This window comes from Heterodontus francisci, chromosome 43, assembly GCF_036365525.1.
Source record: "Heterodontus francisci isolate sHetFra1 chromosome 43, sHetFra1.hap1, whole genome shotgun sequence".
NCBI lineage: Eukaryota > Metazoa > Chordata > Chondrichthyes > Heterodontiformes > Heterodontidae > Heterodontus > Heterodontus francisci.
Genome location: NC_090413.1, coordinates 5,913,799 through 5,940,102, shown reverse-complemented (window position 1 = coordinate 5,940,102; position 26,304 = coordinate 5,913,799). Strand labels below are relative to the sequence as shown.

Here is a 26,304-nt window from a genome sequence, read left to right as displayed (position 1 = left end):
ATGCTCTCCTGCACTCTCCATTGAACCAGAGTTGGTCTCCTGGCTTGATAATGGTAGAGTGGGGGATATGCCAAGCCATGAGGTTATTGATTGTGGTTGAGTACAATTCTGCTGCTGATGGCCCACAGCGCCTCATGGATGCCCAGTTTTGCACTGTTAAATGTGTTTGAAATCTATCCCATTTAGCACGGTGATAGTGCCACACAACACGATGGATGGTGTCTTCATTGTGAAGGCAGGACTTCATTTCCACAAGGACTGCGCGGTGGTCACTCCTACCAATACTGTCATGGACAGATGCATCTGCGGCAGGCAGATTGGTGAGGACGAGGTCAGGTATGTTTTTCCCTCTTGGTTCCCTCACCACCTGCTGCAGACCCAGTCCAGCAGCTATATCCTTTAGGACTCAGCCAGCTCAGTCAGTAGTGGTACTACCGAAACACTCTAGAGGTGATGGACATTGAAGTCCTCCACCCAGAGTACATTCTGCGCCCTTGCCACCCTCAGTGCTTCCTCCAGCGGCGTTCAACATAGAGGTGTACTGACTCATTAGCTGAGGGAGGGCGGTAAGTGGTAATTAGCAGGAGGTTTCTTTGCCCATGTTTGTCCTGATGCCATGATACTTCACGGGGTCCAGATTCGATGTTGAGGACTCCCAGAGCAACTCCCTCCCTACTGTATACCACAGTGCCGCCACCTCTGTTAGGTCTGTCCTGCCGGTGGGACAGGACATACCCGGGGATGGTGATGGCGGCGTCTGAGACATTGTCTGTAGGGTATGATTCCGTGAGTATAACTCTGTCAGGCTGTTGCTTGACTAGTCTGTGGGCCAGCTTTCCCAACTTTGGCACAAGTTCCCAGTAAGGAGGACTTTGCAGGATCAACAGGGCTGGTTTTGCCATTGTTGTTTCCGGTGCCTAGGTCGATGCCAGGTGGTCCGTCCAGTTTCATTCCTTTTTATTCACTTTTTCGCGGTTAGATACAACTGAGTGGCTTGCTAGGCCATTTCAGAGGATATGTAAGAGTCAACCTCATTGCTGTGGGTCTGGAGTCACATGTATGCCAGGCCAGGTAAGGACCGCAGATTTCCTTCCCTACGGACATGAGTGAACCAGATGGGTTTTTACAACAATCGACTGGTTTTCATGGCCATCATTAGACTAGCTTTTAATTCCAGATTTATTAATTGAATTCAAATTCCACCTTCTGCTGTGGTGGCTTTCGAACCCATGTCCCCAGGGAGTCCCCTGGGTCTCTGGGTTACTTGTCTCGGAGGCAGGGTGTGAAAAAGTGTAGTCGAGGTAGCTGTGGGAGTCAGTGGGCTTATAATGAACAATAGTAGACAGTCTATCACCAGAGATGGAGATAGAAAAGTCAGGGAAGGGAAGTGTCAGAGATGGACCATGTAAATGTGAGAGAAGGGTGGAAATTGGAAGCAAAGTTGATAAAGTTTTCCAGTTCGGGGCGTGAGCAGGAAACAGCACCGATACAATCATCAGTGTACTGGAAAAAGAGTTTGGAGAGGGGGCCTGAGTAGGACTGGAACAAGGAATGTTCAACATATCCCACAAAAAGACAGGCATAACTAGGCCTCACGTGGGTACCCATAGCAACACCTTTTACTTGAAGGAAGTGTGGAGTTGAAGGAGAAGTTGTTCAATGTGAGAACAAGTTCAGCCAAGCAGAGGAGGGTGGAGGTGTGGAGATTAGATTAGATTAGAGATACAGCACTGAAACAGGCCCTTCGGCCCACCGAGTCTGTGCCGAACATCAACCACCCATTTATACTAATCCTACACTAATCCCATATTCCTACCAAACATCCCTACCTGTCCCTATATTTCCCTACCACCTACCTATACTAGTACTAGTACTACCTATACTACAATTTATAATGGTCAATTTACCTATCAACCTGCAAGTCTTTTGGCTTGTGGGAGGAAACCGGAGCACCCGGAGGAAACCCACGCAGACACAGGGAGAACTTGCAAACTCCACACAGGCAGTACCCGGAATCGAACCCGGGTCCCTGGAGCTGTGAGGCTGTGGTGCTAACCACTGCGCCACTGGGTGTCCATAGCGAAGAGGAGGCGGTTGGGGCCAGGAAACTGAAAATTGTCAAAATGAAGTAGTGCTTCAGGAGAGTCACGGATGTAAGTGGGAAGAGATGCTGCTAGACCTATAAAACAAGATAGCGTTGCTAACCCTTTATAATACACTAGTTAAACCTCAACAGGTGTGTTGTGTTCAAATCTAGACACTGCACTTCAGGAAAGATGTCAAGGTTTTAGATAGGATGAAGAGGAAATTTACTGGAATGGTGCCAATGATTAAAGACTTGAGTTAAGTTAGTTGGTGAAAGAAACAGAGGTTGTTCTCCTTCACGTCGAGAAGGTGAGGTGGAAACCTGAACATCTTCAAGGATTTCGATGGAATAAAGAATGAGGAGCTTTTGGCAGATGAATGGGTAACCAGAGGATGTCGATTTAACATGATTGACGAATGAACCAGAGACAACATGAGGGAAAATGAATTATACAGTGAGTCATTATGATCTGGAACGCACTGCCTGAAAGGGTGGTGGAAGCAGATTCAATAATGACCTTCAAAGATAAATTGAATAAATAATTGAAAAGAAAAACATTACTGTGATGGGACAGTGCGTTAGTTGGACTAATTGGACAGCACTTTCAAAGGGTCTGTGCAGGCATGATGGGCCGAATAGTCCCCTGTGCTGTATCTCTCTGGTTGTACGTGCTTGTCCAGCTTTTCCTTCAATGCTATTCGCCTCAACTGCTACTCGTTGTAGTGAATTCCACATTCTAACCACTCTGAGGAAAGGAATTTCTCCGGAATTCCTTTTTGGATTTATTGGAGATGATCATATGTTTATGAGCTCCAGTTTGGAGTCCCCCCAAGTGAAAACCTCTTCTGTATATGTACTCTATCAAACCCCTTTGTAATTTCCATTAGGTTGCGCTCAGACTTTTTTTTTCCCCAAAGAGTCCCAGCCTGTTCGATCTTTCCTGACAGCTATAACCTCTCAGTTCTGGAATCATCCCTGTGAATCCTTTTTGCACTTTCTGCAGTGCCTCTCTATCCTTTCTATAATATGGAGACCAAAACTCTGCATCGTACTCAGGCAAGTATGGTCTAACCAAGGTTCTATACAAGTTTAACATAACTCCTCAGCTTTTCAATTCTATCCCTCTGGGAATTAGACTCCAGTCTTGTTTTTCTTAATGGCCTTGTTAATTCAGGCCACTTGACAGGGAATGCCTGTGCAGCAAATTCCCCATCTTATCCAGCACATTGGGGGAAACTAAGAAGCTAGACACTTTTTTTCATGGTGTTAGGAGAAATCCAAACTAGAGGCTAAAGCCCTTTCCTGTACTTGCGAGGTTGGTTATCGGGTTGTATTGGAACTGGCAGGGTCATAGGCAGCCTTTCCACTCACTCGTTGTATACGCAAAGGGGACTGGAATCAGAAACAGCATGAATATTAATTGTATAATTGTTTTCTACAGGTTCTACTCAGCATGTGTTGTTCTTGGGCTGCAGTTTCTTCATGATAGCAAGATAGTTTACAGGTAAGAGAGCTTTCATCCTCCAGCTCGTGACCGAATTCAAGGCTCAGTTTAGTCCCAGCTGCTGAATACCACAATCAACAATTTTCACATTACTAGATTTTTTAGTGACATTGGAATTTGCATGTTAGGCTTGATAGCAAAACTTAAAGCCCTTGGATAAAAGGGCAGTAGCAGCATGTATATAAAATTAACTAAGGGATAGAAAGCAGAATTGTGGTGATTGAATCTTTTGGAGTCATTGGAGTTTCCTGTGGTTCAGTACGAGGGCCACTGTTATTGATGTACATTAATGACAGGACAGGTTAGCAAAGCAGTTAATAATAATAAACCACTGACCACCTCCAGGCGCGTATCCATTGTCTCTCGAGATAAGGAGGCCCAAAAGAAAAAAAAGAATAATAATAAAGTATATGGGAACATGGGCTTTATAAATAGAGGTACAGAGTGCAAAAGCCAGAAAATTATGCTAAGCCTGTATAAAACACTAGTTCAGTATTGTGTCCAATTCTGGGTGCCACACATTAGGAAGGACGTGAAAGCTTTGGAGTGGGACAGAAGTGGAATGGTTCCAGGGATGAGGGACTTCAGTTACGTGGGTAGACTGGAGAAGCTGGATTTGTTATCCTTAGCACAGAGAAAGTTTAAGAGGAGGTTTGATAGGGGTGTTCAAAATCATGGAGGCTTTAGATAGAGTAAATAAAGAGAAATAGTTTTGTGTGGCTGAAGTTTCAACAAACAGAGGGCACAGGATTAAGGTGATTGGTAAAAGAACCAGAGGTATCATGAGGGAAAAACTTATTCACGTAACAAGTAGTTAGGATTTGGAATGCACTGCCTGTAGCCTTCAAAAAGGGCGTTGGAGAAATAATTGCGGTGATATGGGGAAAGAGAGGGGGAATGAAATTAACTGGAATGTCCATAGATCACTGAAGGCAGCAGCATAGGTAGATAAGGTGGCAAGGAAGACATTTGAGATACTTGCCTTTATTAGCCGAGGCATAGAAAATGAGAGCAGGGAGGTTATGATGGAGCTGTATAAAACGCTAGTTAGGCAACAGCTGGAGTACTGTGTACAGTTCTGGGCACCACACTATAGGGAGGATGTAATTGCACTGGAGAGGGTGCAGAGGTGATTCACCAGGATGTTGCCTGGGCTGGAGCATTTCAGCTATGAAGAGAGACTCGATAGGCTGGGGTTGTTTTCCTTAGAGCAGGGAAGGCTGAGGGGGGGGGACCTGGTTGCGGTATACAAAATTATGAGGGGCATTGATAGGTTAGATAGGAAGAGACTTTTTCCCTTCGTGGAGGGGTCAATGACCAGGGGGCATAGATTTAAGGTAAGGTGCAAGAGATTTAGAGGGGATTTGAGGAAAAATGTTTTCACTCAGAGGGTGGTTGGAATCTGGAACGCACTGTCTGAAGGGGTGGAACCATCACAACATTTTTAAAAAGTATTTAAATGAGCACTTGAAACGTCATAGCATACAAGGCTACGGGCCCAGTGCTGCAAAATGGGATTAGAATAGTTAGGTGCTTGAATGACGGCACAGACACGATGGGCCAAAGGGCCTGTTTCTGTGCTGTATAACTCTGTGACAGTGAATTGCTGGCTCAGACTGGATGTTTAGTTTAGTTTAGTTTAGAGATACAGCACTGAAACAGGCCCTTCGGCCCACCGAGTCTGTGCCGACCATCAACCACCCATTTATACTAATCCTACACTAATCCCATATTCCTACCACATCCCCACCTGTCCCTATATTTCCCTACCACCTACCTATACTAGGGGCAATTTATAATGGCCAATTAACCTATCAACCTGCAAGTCTTTGGCATGTGGGAGGAAACCGGAGCACCCGGAGGAAACCCACGCAGACACAGGGAGAACTTGCAAACTCCACACAGGCAGTACCCAGAATTGAACCCGGGTCGCTGGAGCTGTGAGGCTGCGGTGCTAACCACTGCGCCACTGTGCCGCCCCGGTTGAATTACTTCCTCCTGTGCTGTATGGTTAATGACCTGCTCAGGATCAAATGATTATCACTGCTTCAGTTTATCTGTGAGCACCTCAGAAGTTTGCCTCAGTAATATCTAGCCTCAGGCTCACCAATTCAAACCTACCTGAGGATGTGTGATAAGACACAATAAGGAGGTTGAACCTGGCTTTTCAGGTTTGTGTCTTGGTGTTACACAAAACAAATGTAGGAGCGCTAAACCAAACAGGTCATTCAGATCATCCAAATCTCCCACCGCCCCCAAACTCAACTCAGCCCAATACACTTGGGTCACCCCATCCCCCTCCCCACACCTTTTACTGCACTGAATCTCTCCATCCCAGCCCAGTATTTTAACTCCACTTCTGGATCACTAACACCTCCGGCCATCCAAAAGTGTCCACATTTAAAAAGTAATTCAGTGGCTGTAAAGCATTGTGTGCCCTTCTGAAGATGCTATGAAAATGCATGGACTTTCTAATGGCATTCTGGAATAACCCCAACATTTTTGCATGTTTTCATGCTTGTCAGATTATTTCAAAAGTATTGCTTCTTGACAGTGTGTATGACGTATCTATATTGTTCCTGCAGGGATTTGAAGCTCGATAACTTGCTCCTGGATATAGAGGGTTATGTGAAAATTGCTGATTTTGGACTCTGTAAAGAAGGTTGGTATCACTGTTCTTTATCCGGCGCTGGGCGGGGGCAGCCCCTGTGTTCCTATCAAACCTCATTTCACAGCTTATCCAAGTGTAGCAACAACAATAAAACTGGTAAATCCTGCAAACTGTGCTTAATATACTCATTGAAGGGCCAAACCTTATCCCAGTCCAATCAGAAGGAGCTCAGATTAATCGTGCGAGCTCTTAACTTGTAATTTTGCCACAGGCTCATAACTGCATTGTTGTCTTGTGTGGAACTAGGACAAAGTCAGGAGCACGCCCCAAAGCAGTTGTATCAGTGGAGATGGTGTTGACAGAAGAATCTATAAAATGATGTATCACAGAAGGAGGCCATTCAGCCCATCGTGCCTGTACTGGAACGCTGAAATAGATATCCAATTACTCCCACTCCCATGCTGTTTCTAAATTTGTAGTTTTCTCCCCTTGAAATATTTATCCAGATTCCTTTTGGTATTTACTGTTTTGCCTGCTTCCACCAGCCTTTCAGGCAGTTCGTCCCAGATCATTGTAATTTGCTGTATTTAAAAAAAAATCTCCTCACCTCGCCTCTGGTTATTGATTCTTCTGTCATTGTAAACAGGTCTCCTTATTTATTCTATCATAACCTTTCATGAATTTGAACTCCTCTATTCAATCTCTCTTTATCGTCTCTGTTCTAAGGAGAACAGTGTTGCTTTTCTAGTCTCGCCATGTAACTGGGATTCCCTCATCCCTGGTACCATTATAGTAAATCTCCTGATTCCCATTCACTTCAATTTTGCTAGGGCTCCTTGATGCCATACTCAGTCAAATGCTGCCTTGATGTCAAGGACAGTCACTCTCACCTCACCTCTAGAGTTCAGTTCTTTTGTCCATGTTTGGACAAAGGCTGTAATAAGGTCAAGAGCTGAGTGGCCCTGGCGGAATCCAAACTCAGAGTCATACAACCATACGAATTAGGAGCAGGAATAGGCCATTCGGCCCGTTGAGCCTGCTCTGCCGTTCAATAAGATTATGGCTGATCTGTTTCTGTCTCGAATTCCACACTCCCATTTGCCCCCAATAATCTTTGATTTCCTTGCCTAACAAGAATCTATCTACCTCCACCTTGAAAATATTCAATGACCCCGCCTCCACCATCTTCCAAAGTCGCACAACCCTCAGAAAATGTTAGCAAAATACTGCGGATGCTGGAAATCTGAAACAAAAACAAGAAATGCTGGAGTCACTCAGCAGGTCTGGCAGCATCTGTGGAAAGAGAATGTTTTTTCCTCATCTCTGACCTAAAATGGCGACCCTTAATTTTAAAACAATGCCCCCTAGTTCTGGACTCTCACAAAAGAGGAAAAATCCTTTCCACATCCACCTTGTCAACACTGTTCAGGATCTTATATACTTAAGTCACTCTTCTAAACTCCAGTGAAACAAGCCCAGTCTGTCCAACCTTTCCTCATAAGGCATCCCGCTCATTCCAGATATCAATCTAGTAAACCTCCTCTGAACCATCTCCAACGCATTTATATCCTTTCTTAAATAAGGAGACAAAAACTGCACAGTATTTGAGGTGTGGTCCCAAACTTAAGTCTTTGTAACTCAAATGGGAGTGCTGCTACTTTACTCAAGTGTGTTTCCCATTTCTTTCCCATCCAGAATATGCCTTCCTTAACATTTTTTTGATTCTGTAAGTGCCAGCAGTATTTTGATGCATTGCTTAAGTGCACCTTAGTACATTTCTGGGTTTATCCTGCAGACTTGTGTGAATTCTGTAACAGTTATTGATGTGTTCAGCTCAAACTGTGCAACAGAAAGGTCTCAAAGCGTCTGATTTTATGACTGTAGATATGGGCTACGGAGAACGGACAAGCACTTTCTGTGGTACTCCTGAGTTCCTTGCTCCCGAGGTTTTGACAGACACATCCTATACGCGGGCTGTGGACTGGTGGGGACTTGGTGTTCTCATCTATGAGATGTTGGTGGGAGAGGTGAGTTTAGAAGAGGGTTGTTATTACACGGAACCTGTGTGTGTGTGAATATGTCTTGTGTGATTTTTCTTACTTTAGAAAAGGCTGTTCGAAACATGAGAACAGGAGGAGGTCATTAAACCCCTCGAGCTGGTTCCGCCATTTAGAGAGATCCTGGCTGATCTGAGACTTCAATCCACGTACCCGTCATTGCTTCATATTCCTCAATCCCTCAAAATCCATCAATCTCCGATTTAGAATTAACAGTTGACCCGGCATCAACTGCCATCTGCAGAAGAGAGTTCCTAACCTCTACCACCCTTTGCATGTAGAAGTGTTGCCTAACTTCGCTCCTGAAAGGCCTGGCTCTAATTTTCAGACTATGCCCCCTAATCCTTGATTCCCCAATGAGCAGAAATAGTTTCTCTCTATCTACCGTATCAGTTCCCCTTAATATCTTGAAAACTTTGAAATTCCAGGGAATACAACCCTAGTTTGTGCAATCTCTCCTTGAAATTTAACCATTGGAGTCAGGTATCATTCTGGTAAATCTACGTTGCATCGTGCAAGGTGTGGGGCCCAGAAATGAACACAGTTTCTGTGACGCATTGAGTGCTTTGTAAGCAGAGTGCTAAAGCCAAGAATTGGGTGCAAGTGGGAATTTTGTGCAGGGGGAAAGGAGGTGCTGCTTTTTATTCTGTTTGTTTTATCTCCAATAGCTGGTGAGTTTTCCTTTTCTCTAAGCTAGGAAACTCTAAATTACTATAACTTAACTGTACTAAATTAGTAACTAATTAAATAAGGTTAAATAGACATGGCAGGACAGGTGCTGTGTCGTCACAGCAGAGTGTGGGAGTTTGTGGAGAGCGTTATGATCCTGGACAACCCTATCTGTGGTAAGTGCCTGCAGTTCAAGGAACCTCAGCTCAGAGGAGTTGAGCTCGATTCTGAGCTGCAGACATTGCGGAGCATCAGGGAAGGGGAGAGTTAGTTGGACAATTTGTGCCAGAAGGCAGTCAGACCCTACAGGTTAAGTCGACCATTAGAGTTGGTTCGTGGTCAGGCACAGGAGGGTGTGTCTGTGAGTCAGGCAAATATGGGGAAACCAGGATGTAGTGATGGAGGAACCTAAGCTCTTGACTTCAGTCAACAGGTATGAGATGCTTGCTGCCTGTGTGAATGAGAACAAGGACTGCAGGGTGGATGGGCAAACTGACCATAGCACCATGGGCGCAGGAGGCCATTTAAGTGGGGGGAGTGAAAAGGAATGTGGTAGTGATGGGGGACGGTACAGTCACGGGTAAGATACTGTTCTCTGCATCTGTGATTGGTTGTTCCGAAGGTTGTGTTGCCTGCCCGGTGTCAGAGTTAGACATCTCCTCAGGGCTGGAGATGAACTTGAGTGGGGGAAGGGTGCGAGGATCCCGTTGTCATGGTTCACATGGTAGGTAGAACTAAGAATGAGTTTCTGCAGAGGAAGTTTGAGAAACTGGGCTATAAATTTATGCACAGAACATCAAGGGTGGTAATCTCTGAACGTCTATGTGAGCCACACAAAAATTTGGCACAGCATCAAGCAGGTAAGAAAATTCAGCACGTGGCTCAAAGAATGGTGTGGGAAGGAGCCTTTCAATTCATGGGGCACTGGCGCCAATATTGGGGAAAGTGGGAGCTGTACCATTCACTTAAACCGGGGTGGGATCAGTATCTTGGTGAATTGTATAACTAAGGCTGTGGATAGGGCTTTAAACTAAAACGTGGGGAGGGAGGGGTCAGATAAAGGGAGATTTAGAAATCTAAAAACAAAAGTGGAGGCAATACAATAGTGCAGCGATTTGAGTAAAGACAAGTGAAGTAGGACAGTGAGCTTACTGATAGTGTATCAGAGAGTCAGGTCCGTGCAAAGAATAGTGGTAAAAAAATAAAATTGAAAGGCTCTTTATCTGAATGCACAAAGCATTCATAGTAAGATAGATGAACTAGCAACACAAATAGAAATAAATGTGTTTGATTTAATCGCCATTACAGAGACATGGTTGCAAGGTGACCAAATTTGGGAAATAAAAATTCCAGCGACATAACATTTCAAAAAGACAGGAGTCGCCACAGCCCTGATAATAAAGGGTAACATCAGGACAGTAGTAAGAACGGAGTCTGGCTCAGAAGATGAGGAAGTAGAATCATAATGGCGGGGGGGGGGGGAGATTAGGAATAACAAGGGTTAAAAAAACACTGGTGGGAGTAGTTTATAGGCTCTCTAACAGCAGTTGGACAGAGGATTCAAAGAAAGAAAAGAACAAACAACTTGGATTCATGTGGTACTTTTCACAACCATCGGATGTCTCAAAGCACTTTACAGTCAATGGAGTACTTTCCGAAGTGTTGTGACTGCTGTAATGTAGGGAGCGCAGCAAGCTCCCATAAACAGCAATGTGATAATGACCAGATAATCTGTTTTTTTAAAATGCTGATTGAGGGATAAGTACTGGCCAGGACACCGGGGAGAACTCCCTTGCTCCTCTTCGAAATAGACCCATGAGATCTTTTACATTCACCCGAGCAGGCAGATGGGGCCTTGCTTTAATGTCTCATCCAAAAGAGAGATTAAGCAAGAAATAATTGGACTTTGTAACAAAGGCAATGCAGTACTGGTGAGGTACTTTAATCATCTTGTAGACTGGGCGAATTGAATGAGCAAAGGTAGCCTGGAAGGTGAGTTTGTAAAATGTTTTTGTGATAGCTTCCTGGAACAATGCTTTGTAGAACCAACTAGGGATAAAGCTATTTTAGATCTAGTATTGTGTAACGAGAGTTAATCAGTAATCTCATAATAAAAGATCCTCAGAGAAAAAGTCATCATAATACAACTGAATTCCATATTAAGTTTGAGTGCAACATACTCGAGAACAAACTGAGAATCTTAAAGCCAGTTACGTAAGTGTAGGGGAAGAGCTTGCCAAGGTGTAAATAGACTTAAAGGTGTGTCTTAAATAAACAATGGGAAACATTTAAAGGAAAAAATGTTCAACAAAAATATATTCCATTTAAAAAAAAAACTGAGATCCATCCATGGCTTACGAGCAAAGTTAAGGATAGTATATTAAAAGAAGAGGCTTATAATGTTACAAAGAATAGTAGAATCGTAGAATCATCACAGCATAAAAGGAGGCCATTCAACTTCTCAAATCCATATCGGTAGTAAGCCTGAGGACTGGGAGAGTGTTAGAAGACAGCAAAGAGCGACCAAAACTTTGTTTAAAAAGGGAAAAAATATGAGAGTAAACTGGCCAGAAATGTAAAAAACAAATTGTAAGGGGTTTTACAAGTATATAGGAAGGAGGAGAGTAGCTGGTTCCCTCGAGGCAGGGACAGGAGAGATTATCATGGGGAATGAGGAAATGTCAGAACAAATATTTTGTGTATGTGTCTTTAAACTAAAAGACACAAATTACATACCAGAAATAGAGGGTAACCAAGGGGCTAATAAGAGTGAGGAACTTTAAGTAAATAATATCAGCAGAGAAAAAGTATTGGAAAAACTTGGACTAAAAGCTGAAAAATCCCCAGGACCTGATGGCCTACATCCTAGGGTTTTAAAAAAGGCAGCTGCAGAGATAGTGGATGCACTGGTTATGATTGTCCAAAATTCCCTAGATTTTAGAATGGTCCCAGCAGATTGTAAGTTAGCAAATATAACAGTTATTCAACAAAGGAGAGAGAGAGAAGACGGAATTACGGTCAGTTAGACTGACCTCAGTCATTGGGAAAACAGTGGATTGATTTTTGTTTTCTTCATTCTTGGGATGTGAATGTCACTGGCACTGGCATTTATTGCCCTTTCCTAATTTCCCTTGAGAAAGTGGTGGCGAGCCGCCTTCTTAAACTGATACAGTCCACGTGTTGTATGTACACCCACAGTGTCATGTTCTGTAGCAGTTTAATACAACTGAGTGGCTTGCTATGCCTTCTCAGAGGACAGTTTAGGAGTCAACCATATTGCTGTGGATCTGGAATCACGTGTAGGCCAGGCCTCTTAAGGGTGGCAGATTTCCTCCCCTGAAGGACATTAGTGAACCAGATGGGTTTTTACGACAGTTTAGTGGTCATTATTGATGAGACTAGCATTTTATTCCAGATGTATTAATTAATTGTATTTAAATTGCCCCAGCTGCTGTGCTGAGATTTGAACTCTGGAGCATCAGTAGAGGTCTCTGGATTACTAGTCCAGTAGCATTACCACAGTTACAGTCCTGTTATTAAGGAACTCTTAACAGTGCACTTGAAAATCATATGATCAGACAGAGTAAGTGTGGCTTTACAAAAGTGAAATTGTGTTTGACAAATTTGTTAGACCTTTTTGAGAATATAACTAGCAAGGTTAGTAAAGGGGAGCCAATAGATGTAGTATACTAGATTTCTAAAAATCATTCGATAAGATGCCACACAAACGGTTAATATGCAAGATAAGGGCTCATGGAGTTGGGGTAATATATTAGCATGGATGGAGGATTGGTTAATGGACAGGAAACAGAGTAGGGATGAACACAGGGCATCTTTAAGTCGACAGGCTATAACTAGTGGAGCACTGCAGGATCAGTGTTGGGGCTTCAGCTATTTACAATCTTTATTAATGACTTACATGAAGACACCAAGAGTAATGTATCTAAGTTTGCTAGGCGGGAATGTAAGCTGTGAGGAGAACACAAAGGCTGTAAAGAGTTATAGGGAGGTGAAATGAGTAAGCAACAAGGTGGCAGAAGGAGTTTGATGTGGGGAAGTGTGAGGTTATTCACTTTAGTGGTAAGAATAGAACAATAGAATATTTTTTAAAGACTTGGAACTTTTAAATGTTGATGTTCAGAGAGACTTGGGTGTACTCACACAAGGAGCAAAAAGTCAGCATGCAAGTACAACAAGCAATTCGGAAGGCAAATGGCATGTTTCCCTTCATTGCAAGAGGATTGGAGTATGAGCAGAAGGAAGTCTTGCCACAATTGTACAGAGCTTTAGTGAGACCATACATGGAGTACTCTGCGTAGCTTTGGTCTTCATATCTAAGAAAGGATATACTTGCCTTGGAGGCGGTATAACGAAGGTTCACTAGATTAGATCCTGGCATGAGGGTTATCCTATGATGATAGGCTGAGTAAGCTGGGCCCATGCTCTGAAGTATAGAAGAATTAGAGGCGATCTCATTGAAACGTACAAAATTCTGAAGGGGCTAGACAGGATAGACACTGAAAGGTTGTTTCACCTGGCTGGGAAATCTAGAGCACAGGAGCATGGTTTCAGGATAAGCGATCGATCATTTAGGACTGAGTTGAGGAGAGATTTCTTCACTCAGGATTGTGAATCTTCGGAATTATCTACCCCATAGGTTTGTGGATGCTACATCACTGAGTATATTGAAGGCTGAGAGATTTTTGGGGTGTCAGAGAAACAAGGGATATGGGGTGTGGGTGGAAGAGTGGGGTTGAGGTAGAAGATCTGCCATGATCATGTTGAATGATGGAACAGGCTCGAGGGGCCATGTGGTCTACTACTCCTATTTCTCATCATCTTGTGTACTCCAGATGTAGTCTAACCAGGGCTTAGTATAGCTGTAACATGACTTGTAATCTGCTCCTCTAGATATAAAGGGCAGCATTCTATTAACCTTTTTGATTATTATTTGTACCTGACCTGACATTTTAATGATCTATGTACTTGGTTCCCTAAATCTCTTTGAAACTTCACTACTAACTTTTCATCATTTAGAAGACCCTTTGTAGGTCCAAAGCAGATGACCTCATATTTGCTGACATTGAAATCCATTTGCCACAGTTTTTTCCATTCACTTAATCTGTTGATATCTCTTGTAACTTTATGCTTCCATCTACAATGCCCACCTATCTATGTGTCATCAACGAACTTGGATGTGGCTCTCCATTCCCTCATCTAAGTCATTTATAAATACAGTGAATTGTTGTGGCCCGAGCACAGATCCCTGTGACATCACCAGTCACATCCAGCCACTTAGAGTACTTTCCCATTCTCCCTATTCTGTGTCTCTTGTCGCTCAGCCAGTCTCTTACCTGGGTCAGTAATTTGCCTTCAAATCCATGAGCTTCAATGTTAGCTAACAGTCTCTTATGAGGGACTTTATCAGATGCCTTCTGGAAGTACATATAAATAACATCCATCGACATTCCCCTGCCTACAACTTCAGTCACCTTTTCAAAAAATTCAGTCAGGTTTATCAGGCATGACCTACCCTTTACAAACCCATGCAGCTCTCACTGATCAGCTGAAAATTTTCAAGGTGTTCAGTCAACCTATCCTTAACTATATACTCCAGTAATATCCTGAAAGCAGATGTTAGGCCAACCAGTCTGCAAATTCCTGGTTTCCCCCTCTCATTTTTCCTACATAGCGGCCTAACGTGCAATTTTCCAATCCAAATGAACAGTTCCTGAATCAAGAACTTCGGAAGATCATAGGACATCTGTAATCTTCCCTCTGACTTCCTTTAAAATCTGGGCTGAAAATCATTTGGGGATTTGCTTGTTTTTAGTGCCATTATTTTTGCTTACATTAATTATGGTGAGTGCCTATCTCTGATTCAACATTAGTTTCCTTTGTAATAAAAACAAAGTACTGGAAATGCTCAGCAGGTCTGGCAGCATCTGTGAGAGAGAAACTGATTTAGCATTTCAGGTCAGTGACCCTTTATCAGAACAGTATTTAATAGTTGTTTAGTAGTACAGAACTTGAGTATTGCTGAAAATAGAGACATTTTGTCGAAACGTTTTGTGTTGCAGTCATCAGGACAGTGCTGGACTCTCTTCTCATGCAGTGTAAGTTGTTTTCCCTTACGTCGGTTATTCTTGCAATTGTCCTGATGAGTGCAAGACGAAAAGTTTCGACAACATGTCTCTATTTTCAACAATGCTCAAGAACAGTATTTATTGCCCATCCCTAATTGCCCTTGAACTGAGTGGCTTACTCGGCCATTTCAGAGGGCATTTAAGGCCCATTGCTGTGGACATGGAGTCGCATGCAGGCCAGGTTTCCTTCCCTAAAGTGAACCAGATGGGTTTTTACAATAATCGACAATGGTTTAATGGTCACCATTAGACTATCTTTGTTTTTTTAATTCCAGATTTTTTATTAATTGAATTCTTTTATTGAATTCAAATTTCACCATCTGCCATGGTGGGATTCAAACCCATGCCGACTGGGGGACTGGGGTCTGGTTTGCTAGTCCAGTGATATTACCACTATGCTACTACCTCCCCCAGCTGTTTGCTTGGTACCCTGACATGGATACATAAGGAGTGGTGAATGTTGGAGTAGAAAACTTTCCACTGTTGGAAAATATTTCATGATTGCGATTTGACATAATTGGAAAATTTCAAATGTTAACTGCATTATTTAAAGGTGAGAGAGAAACCAGGAAATTATAAAGCTGTTAGTGTATGAATTAATCATCTGAACTTGGGTACACCAGGCATAATTTCAAATGACACAAAACTTGGTAAACCTTTCAGGACTGAGGTGAGGAGAAATTTCTTCACCCAGAGAGTGTTGAGCCTTTGGAATTCGCTGCCACAGAAAGCAGTTGAGGCCAAAGCATTCTATGTTTTCAAAAAGGAGTTAGATTTTTTTTTTAGATTTAGAGATACAGCACTGAAACAGGCCCTTCGGCCCACCGAGTCTGTGCCGACCATTAACCACCCATTTATACTAATCCTATACTAACCCCATATTCCTACCACATCCTCACCTGTTCCTATATTCCCCTACCACCTACCTATACTAGGGTCAATTTATAATGGCCAATTTACCTATCAACCTGCAAGTCTTTGGCTTGTGGGAGGAAACCGGAGCACCCGGAGGAAACCCACGCAGACACAGGGAGAACTTGCAAACTCCACACAGGCAGTACCCAGAATTGAACCCGGGTCGCTGGAGCTGTGAGGCTGCGGTGCTAACCACTGCGCCACTGTGCCTTGGGGCGAAAGGGATCAAGGGATATGGGGGGAAAACGGGAACAGGTTACTGAGTTGGATGATCAGCCGTGATCATAATGAATGACAGAGCAGGCTCAAAGGGCCTACTCCTCCTATTTTCTATGTTTCTATGTAGTAAATGGTGAGAAGAGTAGCAAGAGACTTCAGGAGGATGCAGACAGTCTGGTGAAATGGGCAGAAACATGGAAAATGAAATTTAATGCAGAGAAGTGTGAACTGATGCATTTTAGTAAGTGGGATGAGGAGAGGTAATACAAACAAACTGGTACAATTTTAAAAGGGGTGCAGGAACAGAGACACCTGAGGGTGCATATACAGAAATCTTTGAAGGTGGCAGACAAGTTGAGAAGGCTATTGAAAAAGTATGTGGGATTCTAGGCTTTATAAATGGAGGGATAGAGTATAAAAATCACTAGCTCGGCCCCAGTTGGAGTATTGCGTGTAATTCTGGGCACCACACTTTAGTGAGGATGTCAAGGTCTTGGAGAGGGTACGGAGGAGATTTACTAGAAAGGATGCAGGACTTTAGCTACACAGAGAGACTAGAGACCCTAGACCAGAGATTGAATAGAGATGTTGAAAATCATAAAGGGTTTTGATGGAGTAAGTAAGCAGAAACTTTTTCCAAAGGCAGAAAGGTTGATAACAAGACCACACAGATTTAAGCTAATTGTCAAAGAACCACAGGTGAGAGAAGGGGATTTTTTTTTTTTTTTGCACAATGATGATCTGGGAAGCGCTGCCTGATTTTTATTTTTAATTTGTCCATTCAGGAGATGTGGGGAGTCACTGGCCAGGCCAGCATTTATTGCCCATCCCTAGTTGCCCTCAAGAAAATGGTGGTCAGCTGTCTTCCTGAACCACTGCAGCCCCTGTGGTGTAAATACACCCACAGTGCTATTAGGTAGGGAGTTCCAGGATTTTGATTTAGTGACAATCAAGAAGAAAAAGAAAGACTTGCATTTATATAATGCCTTTCATGACAACAGCATGTTCCAAAGCACTTTTTCAGCCAATGAAGTACTTTTGAACTACAGTCACTGTTGTAATGTAGGAAATGCAGCAACCAATTTGCATGCAACAAGCTCCCATAACCAATCAGCACTCTCTTCTCATACCGTATAAAGTTGTTTTCCCTTGCATTGGTATTCTTGCGCATTGTCCTGATGAGTGTAACACGAAAAGCTTCAACAACATGCCTCTGTTTTTAGCAATACTCAAGTTTTGTACTACCAAACAGCTGTTTGTAAACATTTCTTCACGCAAAGGGTGGTAGAAGTTTGGTACTCTCTTCTGCAAATGACAATTGATGCTACATCAGTTGTTACTTTTAAAACTGAGACTGATAGATTTTTTTTTTACTCCTGTCGATTCTGTAACCACTTGCCACAGGTCCAGTCTGGCAGACTCAGCCAGCTCAGTCAGCAGTGCTATCCTCAGTACTACCTCCAGGTGGCGTTCAACATGCACTTCTGAGTCATCAGCTGAGGAGGTCGTAGGGTAGGTAGTAATCAGCAGGTGGTTTATTTCCCTGTGTTTGACCTGATGCCAGGAGACTTCCTGGTGCTGGTGGTGGAAACAGATTCAACAGTAACTTTCAAAAGGGAACTACTTTGAATCGTAGTCATTTCCGGCACAGGAGGCCGCCATTCGGCACATCAAGTCCATGCTGACTCTCCATGGAGCAATTCAGTCAGTCCCGCTCCCCCGCTCGAACCCTGTAGCCCTGCAAGTCTTATTTCCTTCGTGGCCATCCAATTTCCTTTTGAAGTCATTGAAGGGAGACTATTTGCAGGGCGAAGAGGAAAGGACAGGGGAGTGGGGCTGATGAGAAAGCTCTTTCAAAGTGATGACACAGGGATGATGGGCTGAATGGCCTCATTATTTCTGTCATTCCATGATGATGGCCCAACACCACCACCTCAAGACACCAAGGAATGGGCAGTAAATGGAGGCAGTGGCGTAGTGCTTTGTCACTGGACTAGTAACCCAGAGACCCAGGGTATTGCTCTGGGGACATGGGTTCGAATCCCACCACAGCAGATGGCAGAATTAATAAATCTGGAATTAAAAGCTAGTCTAATGATGGCCATGAAACCATTGTCGATTGTTGTAAAAACCCATCTGGTTCACTCATGTCCTCGGGAAGGAAATCTGCTGTCCTTACCTGGTCTGGCATACATGTGACTCCAGACCCACAGCAATGTGGTTAACTCTTACATGTCCTCTGAAATGGCCTAGCAAGCCTCTCAGTTGTATCTAACCGCTACAAAGTGATTAAAAAAGAATGAAGCAGGACGGACCACCCGGCATCGACCTAAGCACCGGAAACAACAACAGCAAAACCAGCCCTGTCGACCCTGCAAAGTCCTCCTTGCTAACATCTGGGGCTTGTGCCAGAGTTGAGAGAGCTGTCCCACAGTCAAGCAACAGCCTGACATAGTCTTACTCATGGAATCATACCTTACAGACAATGTTCCAGACACTGCAATCACTATCCCTGGGTATGTCCTGTCCCACCGGCAGGATAGACCCAGCAGAGGTGGCGGCACAATGGTATACAGTCAGGAGGGAGTTGCCCTGGGAATCCTCAGCATTGACTCCAGGTCCCATGAAGTCTCATGGCACCAGGTCAAACATGGGCTGATTACCACCTACCGCCCTCCCTCAGCTGATGAGTCGGTACTCCTCCATGTTGAACACCACTTGGAGGAAGCACTGAGGGTGGCAAGGGCACAGAATGTACTCTGGGTGGGGAACTTGAATGTCCATCACCCAGAGTGGCTCAGTAGCACCACTACTGACCGAGCTGGCCGAGTCCTAAAGGACATTGCTGCCAGACTGGGTATGCGGCAGGTGGTGAGGGAACCAATGAGAGGGAAAAACATACTTGACTCATCCTCCTCAATCTGCCTGCTGCAGATGCATCTGTCCATGACAGTATTGGTAGGAGTGACCACTGCACACTCCTTGTGGAGACCAAGTCCGGCCTGCACATTGAGGATACCTCCATTGTGTTCTGTGGCACTATCACCGTGCTAAATGGGATAGATTTCGAACAGATTTAGCAATGCAAAACTGGGCATCTGTGAGGCGCTGTGGGCCATCAGCAGCAGCAGAATTGTACTCAACCACAACCTGTAAGCTCATGGCCCGGCATATCCCCCACTCTACCATTAGCATCAAGCCAGGAGACCAACCATGATTCAATGAAGAGTACAGGAGGGTATGCCAGGAGCAGCACCAGGCATACCTCAAAATGAAGTATCAACCTGGTGAAGCTACAACCCAGGGCTACTTGTGTGCCAAATTGCGAAGCGGCATGCGATAGTCAGAGGTAAGCGATCCCATAACCAACGGATCAAATCTAAGCTCTGTAGTCCTGCCGCGTCCAGCCATGAATGGTGGTGGACAATTAAACAACTAACTGGAAGAGGTGGCTCCACAAATATCCCCATCCTCAATGATGGGGGATCCCAGCACATCAGTGCGAAGGATAAGGCTGAAGTATTTGCAACAATCTTCAGCCAGAAGTGCTGAGTTGTTGATCCATCTCAGCCTTCTCCTCAAGTCCCCAGCATCACAGATGCCAGCCTTCAGCCAATTCGATTCACTCCACATGATATCAAGAAACGACTGAAGGCACTGGATACTGCAAAGGCTATGGGCCCTGACAATATTCCAGCAATTGTACTGAAGACCTGTGCTCCAGAACTTGCCGCGCCCCTAACCAAGCTGTTCCAGTACAGCTACAACACTGGCATCTACCCAATGTGGAAAATTGCCCAGGTATGTCCTGTACACAAAAAGCAGGACCAGTCCAACCCAGCCAATTACTGCCGCATCAGCCTACTCCCAATCATCAATAAAGTGATGGAAGGTGTCATCAACAGTGCCAGGAAGCAGCACTTGCTTAGCAATAACCTGCTCAGTGACCTGTGTTCTGCCAGGGCCACTCAGCTCCTGACCTCATTACTGCCTAGTTCAAACATGGACAAAAGAGCTGAACGCGTGAGGTGAGAGTGACTGCCTTTGACATCAAGGCAGCATTTGACCGAGTATGGCATCAAGGAGCCCAAGCAAGACTGAGATCAGTGGGAATCGGGGGAAAACTTTCTGTTGGTTGGAGTCGTACCTAACACAAAGGAAGATGGTTGTGGTTGTTGGAGGTCAATCATCTGAGCTCCAGGACATCACTGCAGGAGTTCCTCAGCATAGTGTCCCAGGCCGAACCATCTTCAGCTGCTTCATCAATGACCTTTATTCAATCATAAGGTCAGAAGTGGGGATGTTCGCTGATGATTGCACAACAATGTTCAGCACCATTCGCGACTCCTCAGATACTGAAGCTGTCTGTGCAGAAATGCAGCAAGACCTGGACAATATCCAGGCTTGGGCTGATAAGTGGCAAGTAACATTCGTGACACACAAGTGCCAGGCAATGACCATCTCCAACAAGAGAGAATCTAACCATCTCTCCTTGACATGCAAAGGCATTACCATCGCTGATTTCCCCACTATCAACATCCTAGGGGCTACCATTGACCAGAAACCGAACTGGAGTAGCCATATAAATACCATGGCTACAAGAGCAGGTCCAAGGCTAGGAATCCTGCGGCGAGTCACTCACTTCCTGACTCCCCAAAGCCTGTCCACCATCGACAAGGCACAAGTCAGGAGTGTGATGGAAAACTTTCCGCATGCCTGGGTGGAAGAAGCTCGACACCATCCAGGACAAAGCAGCCCGCTGGATTGGCACCCCATCCGCAAACATTCACTCCCTCCACAACCGATGCACAGCGGCAGCAGTGTGTACCATCTACAAGATGCACTGCAGCAACGCACCACGGCTCCTTCGACAGCATCTTCCAAACCCGTGACCTCTATCAACTAGAAGGACAAGGGCATCAAATGCAGGGGAACACCACCACCTGCAAGTTCCCCTCCAAGGCACACACCATCCTGACTTGGAACTATATCGCCGTTCCTTCACTGTCGCTGGGTCAAAATCCTGGAACTCCCTTCCTAACAGTACTGTGGGTTTACCTACCCCAAATGGACTGCAGCGGTTCAAGAAGGAAGCTCACCACCACCTCTCAAGGGCAATTCGGGATGGGCAATAAATGCTGGCCTAGCCAGTGATGCCCACATCCCATGAATGAATAAAAAAAAAGTGACAGCGATGTGCACGTTTAGAGAAAGTGAACATCTTAACTGCTACATACACCATGTCAGTAAAAATGGCAGGAATACTATGAAGCTATCCAACTCTAATTCTTTGAGATGTTCTCTCATATCATTGCACTGATAGTATATCTGCCTTCCCACATATGTGTTGGTACCTCATTTATGTATTGGTACTTCACAACTCAAGCTTACAATAAGGTTCTATTCTGGACTGAATAAATGCAGCATCAATGAAAATTCTATATTGAGCATTTTGCTAGAAGCTTGCTCGCTGCTCGGGACTTGCATTGAAGTGTGAATCAGCAGATGAGCGCGTTGACATTTGGGCAGTCTTGTTCTACAACTTCACTGTTTGGAAGATCCGAATTTGATTTTTTGTCAAACTACACTGATACTGGCCTGATGACAAATCAAAATGCAAATTAATACTCAAGGCAGGTTGTGTGTGCAGCTCCTCTGCTCATTACCAACCACCTCAGACTGCATGATTTGCTGTATTGTAATGAACGCTGGATTTAAATCGAGCACTTCAAAGCCTATTATGTCTTAATTTTGACTGTAGTTAAAGCATTGAGTTTTCACTGTTTGTTTTGCAGTCGCCATTTCCTGGTGATGATGAGGAGGAAGTGTTTGACAGTATCGTCAATGATGAGGTTCGATACCCACGATTCCTCTCCAGCGAGGCCATCGCCATAATGAGAAGGGTAAGGGATCAGTTAATCGTCTTGCATTTAATTGAAAGCTTTAACACACATGATGTTCCAAGACAGTGCAGTGAGGGGTACAGAAGGACAATTTTTAAAAAATGAAATGGATCGGGAAATTGACACAGCGCACCATTGGGAGGTGTGATTGGAAGCCTGGTCAAAAATCTAGGTTCTATTTATAAAGATGGAGAGGTGGAGCAATTAATGGGATAATTTCAACGAGAGGGAGCAAGGTCGCTGAAGGTTCTACAGTAGAGCAAAGGAAGAGGATTCTCCCTTTACACTTGGAGCAGTGAGAGTTCTGAAGACAGTGACCTAAATTGTCAGTGGTCATCTTCATTACTCTGAATGTTGACAGCGAATTCTGACGTCTGCACATGCAGTTAAATGTGACAATCCAGAAGTGATTCCCTGCTCCACCACAGGATGTGCTGTTGGAGTACTTGCAGATGGAAATCATCGAAAGCATTTGAATTGACATGAACTTCCGCTTTTTACACTATTAGACTATGTGTCCTGGCCTGTCGGAAGACCTTACACAAATCAACGATTCTCGGAAGACCGCCATCATTAACAACGAGCTCAGTAGACTCAATGTGGACATTGCAGCACTTCAGGAGACTCGCCTCCCCGCGAGTGGCTCTCTAGCAGAGCAAGACTACACCTTCTTCTGGCAGGGCAGGGATCCTGAAGAACCAAGACAGCATGGAGTGGGCTTCGCCATCAGAAACTCCTTGCTCAGCATGATAGAGCCTCCCTCAAATGGCTCGGAACGCATACTGTCCATCCGACTGCTCACCACCTCTGGTCCAGTACACCTACTCAGCATCTATGCTCCAACACTCTGTTCCGCACCTGAAGCTAAAGACCAGTTCTATGAACAACTCCATAACATCATTAGCAGCATCCCCAACACCGAACACCTATTCCTGCTGGGGGACTTTAATGCCAGGGTTGGGGCCGACCATGACTCATGGCCCTCCTGCCTTGGGCGCTATGGCGTTGGAAGGATGAATGAGAACGGGCAGAGACTGCTTGAGTTGTGTACCTATCATAACCTCTGCATCACCAACTCGTTCTTTCACACTAAACCCTGTCACCAGGTTTCATGGAGGCACCCAAGATCACGTCGTTGGCACCAGCTTGACCTCATTGTCACAAGGCGAGCCGCCTTAAACAGTGTTCAAATCACACGCAGCTTCCACAGTGCGGACTGCGACACCGACCACTCCCTGGTGTGCAGCAAGGTTAGACTCAGACCAAAGAAGTTGCATCATTCCAAGCAGAAGGGCCACCCGCGCATCAACACGAGCAGAATTTCTCACCCACAGCTGTTACAAAAATTTCTAAATTCACTTGTAACAGCCCTTCAAAACACTCCCACAGGGGATGCTGAGACCAAGTGGGCCCACATCAGAGACGCCATCTATGAGTCAGCTTTGACCACCTACGGCAAAAGTGCGAAGAGAAATGCAGACTGGTTTCAATCTCATAATGAAGAGCTGGAACCTGTCATAGCCGCTAAGCGCATTGCACTTTTGAACTACAAGAAAGCCCCCAGCGATTTAACATCCGCAGCACTTAAAGCAGCCAGAAGTACTGCACAAAGAACAGCTAGGCGTTGCGCAAACGACTACTGGCAACACCTATGCAGTCATATTCAGCTGGCCTCAGACACCGGAAACATCAGAGGAATGTATGATGGCATGAAGAGAGCTCTTGGGCCAACCATCAAGAAGATCACCCCCCTCAAATCTAAATCGGGGGACATAATCACTGACCAACGCAAACAGATGGACCGCTGGGTTGAGCACTACCTAGAACTGTACTCCAGGGAGAATGCTGTCACTGAGACTGCCCTCAATGCAGCCCAGCCTCTACCAGTCATGGATGAGCTGGACATACAGCCAACCAAATCGGAACTCAGTGATGCCATTGATTCCCTAGCCAGCGGAAAAGCCCCTGGGAAGGACAGCATTACCCCTGAAATAATCAAGAGTGCCAAGCCTGCTATACTCTCAGCACTACATGAACTGCTATGCCTGTGCTGGGACGAGGGAGCAGTACCCCAGGACATGCGCGATGCCAACATCATCACCCTCTATAAAAACAAAGGTGACCGCGGTGACTGCAACAACTACCGTGGAATCTCCCTGCTCAGCATAGTGGGGAAAGTCTTTGCTCGAGTCGCTCTGAACAGGCTCCAGAAGCTGGCCGAGCGCGTCTACCCTGAGGCACAGTGTGGCTTTCGTGCAGAGAGATCGACCATTGACATGCTGTTCTCCCTTCGTCAGATACAGGAGAAATGCCGTGAACAACAGATGCCCCTCTACATTGCTTTCATTGATCTCACCAAAGCCTTTGACCTCGTCAGCAGACGTGGTCTCTTCAGACTACTAGAAAAGATCGGATGTCCACCAAACCTACTAAGTATCATCACCTCATTCCATGACAATATGAAAGGCACAATTCAACATGGTGGCTCCTCATCAGAGCCCTTTCCTATCCTGAGTGGTGTGAAACAGGGCTGTGTTCTCGCACCCACACTTTTTGGGATTTTCTTCTCCCTGCTGCTTTCACATGCGTTCAAATCCTCTGAAGAAGGAATTTTCCTCCACACAAGATCAGGGGGCAGGTTGTTCAACCTTGCCCGTCTAAGAGCGAAGTCCAAAGTACGGAAAGTCCTCATCAGAGAACTCCTCTTTGCTGACGATGCTGCTTTAACATCTCACACTGAAGAATGCCTGCAGAGTCTCATCGACAGGTTTGCGTCTGCCTGCAATGAATTTGGCCTAACCATCAGCCTCAAGAAAACGAACATCATGGGGCAGGATGTCAGAAATGCTCCATCCATCAATATTGGCGACCACGCTCTGGAAGTGGTTCAAGAGTTCACCTACCTAGGCTCAACTATCACCAGTAACCTGTCTCTAGATGCAGAAATCAACAAGCGCATGGGTAAGGCTTCCACTGCTATGTTCAGACTGGCCAAGAGAGTGTGGGAAAATGGCGCACTGACACGGAACACAAAAGTCCGAGTGTATCAGGCCTGTGTCCTCAGTACCTTGCTCTACGGCAGCGAGGCCTGGACAACGTATGCCAGCCAAGAGCGACGTCTCAATTCATTCCATCTTCGCTGCCTTCGGAGAATACTTGGCATCAGGTGGCAGGACTATATCTCCAACACAGAAGTCCTTGAAGCGGCCAACATTCCCAGCTTATACACACTACTGAGTCAGCGGCGCTTGAGATGGCTTGGCCATGTGAGCCGCATGGAAGATGGCAGGATCCCCAAAGACACATTGTACAGCGAGCTCGCCACTGGTATCAGACCCACCGGCCGTCCATGTCTCCGTTATAAAGACGTCTGCAAACGCGACATGAAATCGTGTGACATTGATCACAAGTCGTGGGAGTCAGTTGCCAGCATTCGCCAGAGCTGGCGGGCAGCCATAAAGACAGGGCTAAATTGTGGCGAGTCGTAGAGAATTAGTAGTTGGCAGGAAAAAAGACAGAGGCGCAAGGGGAGAGCCAACTGTGCAACAGCCCCAACAAACAAATTTCTCTGCAGCACCTGTGGAAGAGCCTGTCACTCCAGAATTGGCCTTTATAGCCACTCCAGGCGCTGCTTCACAAACCACTGACCACCTCCAGGCGCGTATCCATTGTCTCTCGAGATAAGGAGGCCCAAAAGAAGTCTCGCTGTAAAAACCCTTAAATAAGTTGCACTTTGAATGGGATGTAATTGTATTTTTAACAGTGTACTAAGTCATCATTTTAGCTGAATAACCTCTTTGGCTATGAAAAACAAATTTTTATATTTGAAGACTGTCAAATTTTTTGATTGTGATAAAATTCCTTAGATTTTTAAATCATTTTTTAAATTGATATTTCAGACTCCATCTTCATCTCGTGTGTGTCCCAATCTTTATCTCACTCTCTCTGTAAAATGATTAAAAAGTGAAGGATAATTAGTGCATTTTACTTCCTGGTTTGCTGGCTGTGAGAATTCTTCAATGTGATTGGCTGCTTCGCCTGCTTGATGATATCACCGTTACTTTCCACCTCTATAATATCCCCACTCCCCCATCGCCTCTGCTCATGCACTGCTAAAACCCTCATCTAGTCCTTTGTTACCTCTGAACTTGATTATTCCAATCGTGATGACAGCAGATTTGAAGGGGAGGGATC

General features: G+C 44.9%; 1 protein-coding gene across 1 annotated transcript in view; it reads left to right on the top strand.

Annotated features, from left to right (window-relative positions):
• Nucleotides 1–26,304, top strand: part of pkn1a (protein kinase N1a) — a 242,454-nt gene that overhangs the window by 186,127 nt on the left and 30,023 nt on the right. Inside the window, exons 17-20 of the mRNA XM_068020838.1 lie at nucleotides 3,528–3,590; nucleotides 6,176–6,252; nucleotides 8,086–8,228; nucleotides 22,003–22,110. Of these exons, the coding sequence (XP_067876939.1) occupies nucleotides 3,528–3,590; nucleotides 6,176–6,252; nucleotides 8,086–8,228; nucleotides 22,003–22,110 (391 nt within the window). The remainder of the gene's footprint in view (nucleotides 1–3,527; nucleotides 3,591–6,175; nucleotides 6,253–8,085; nucleotides 8,229–22,002; nucleotides 22,111–26,304) is intronic.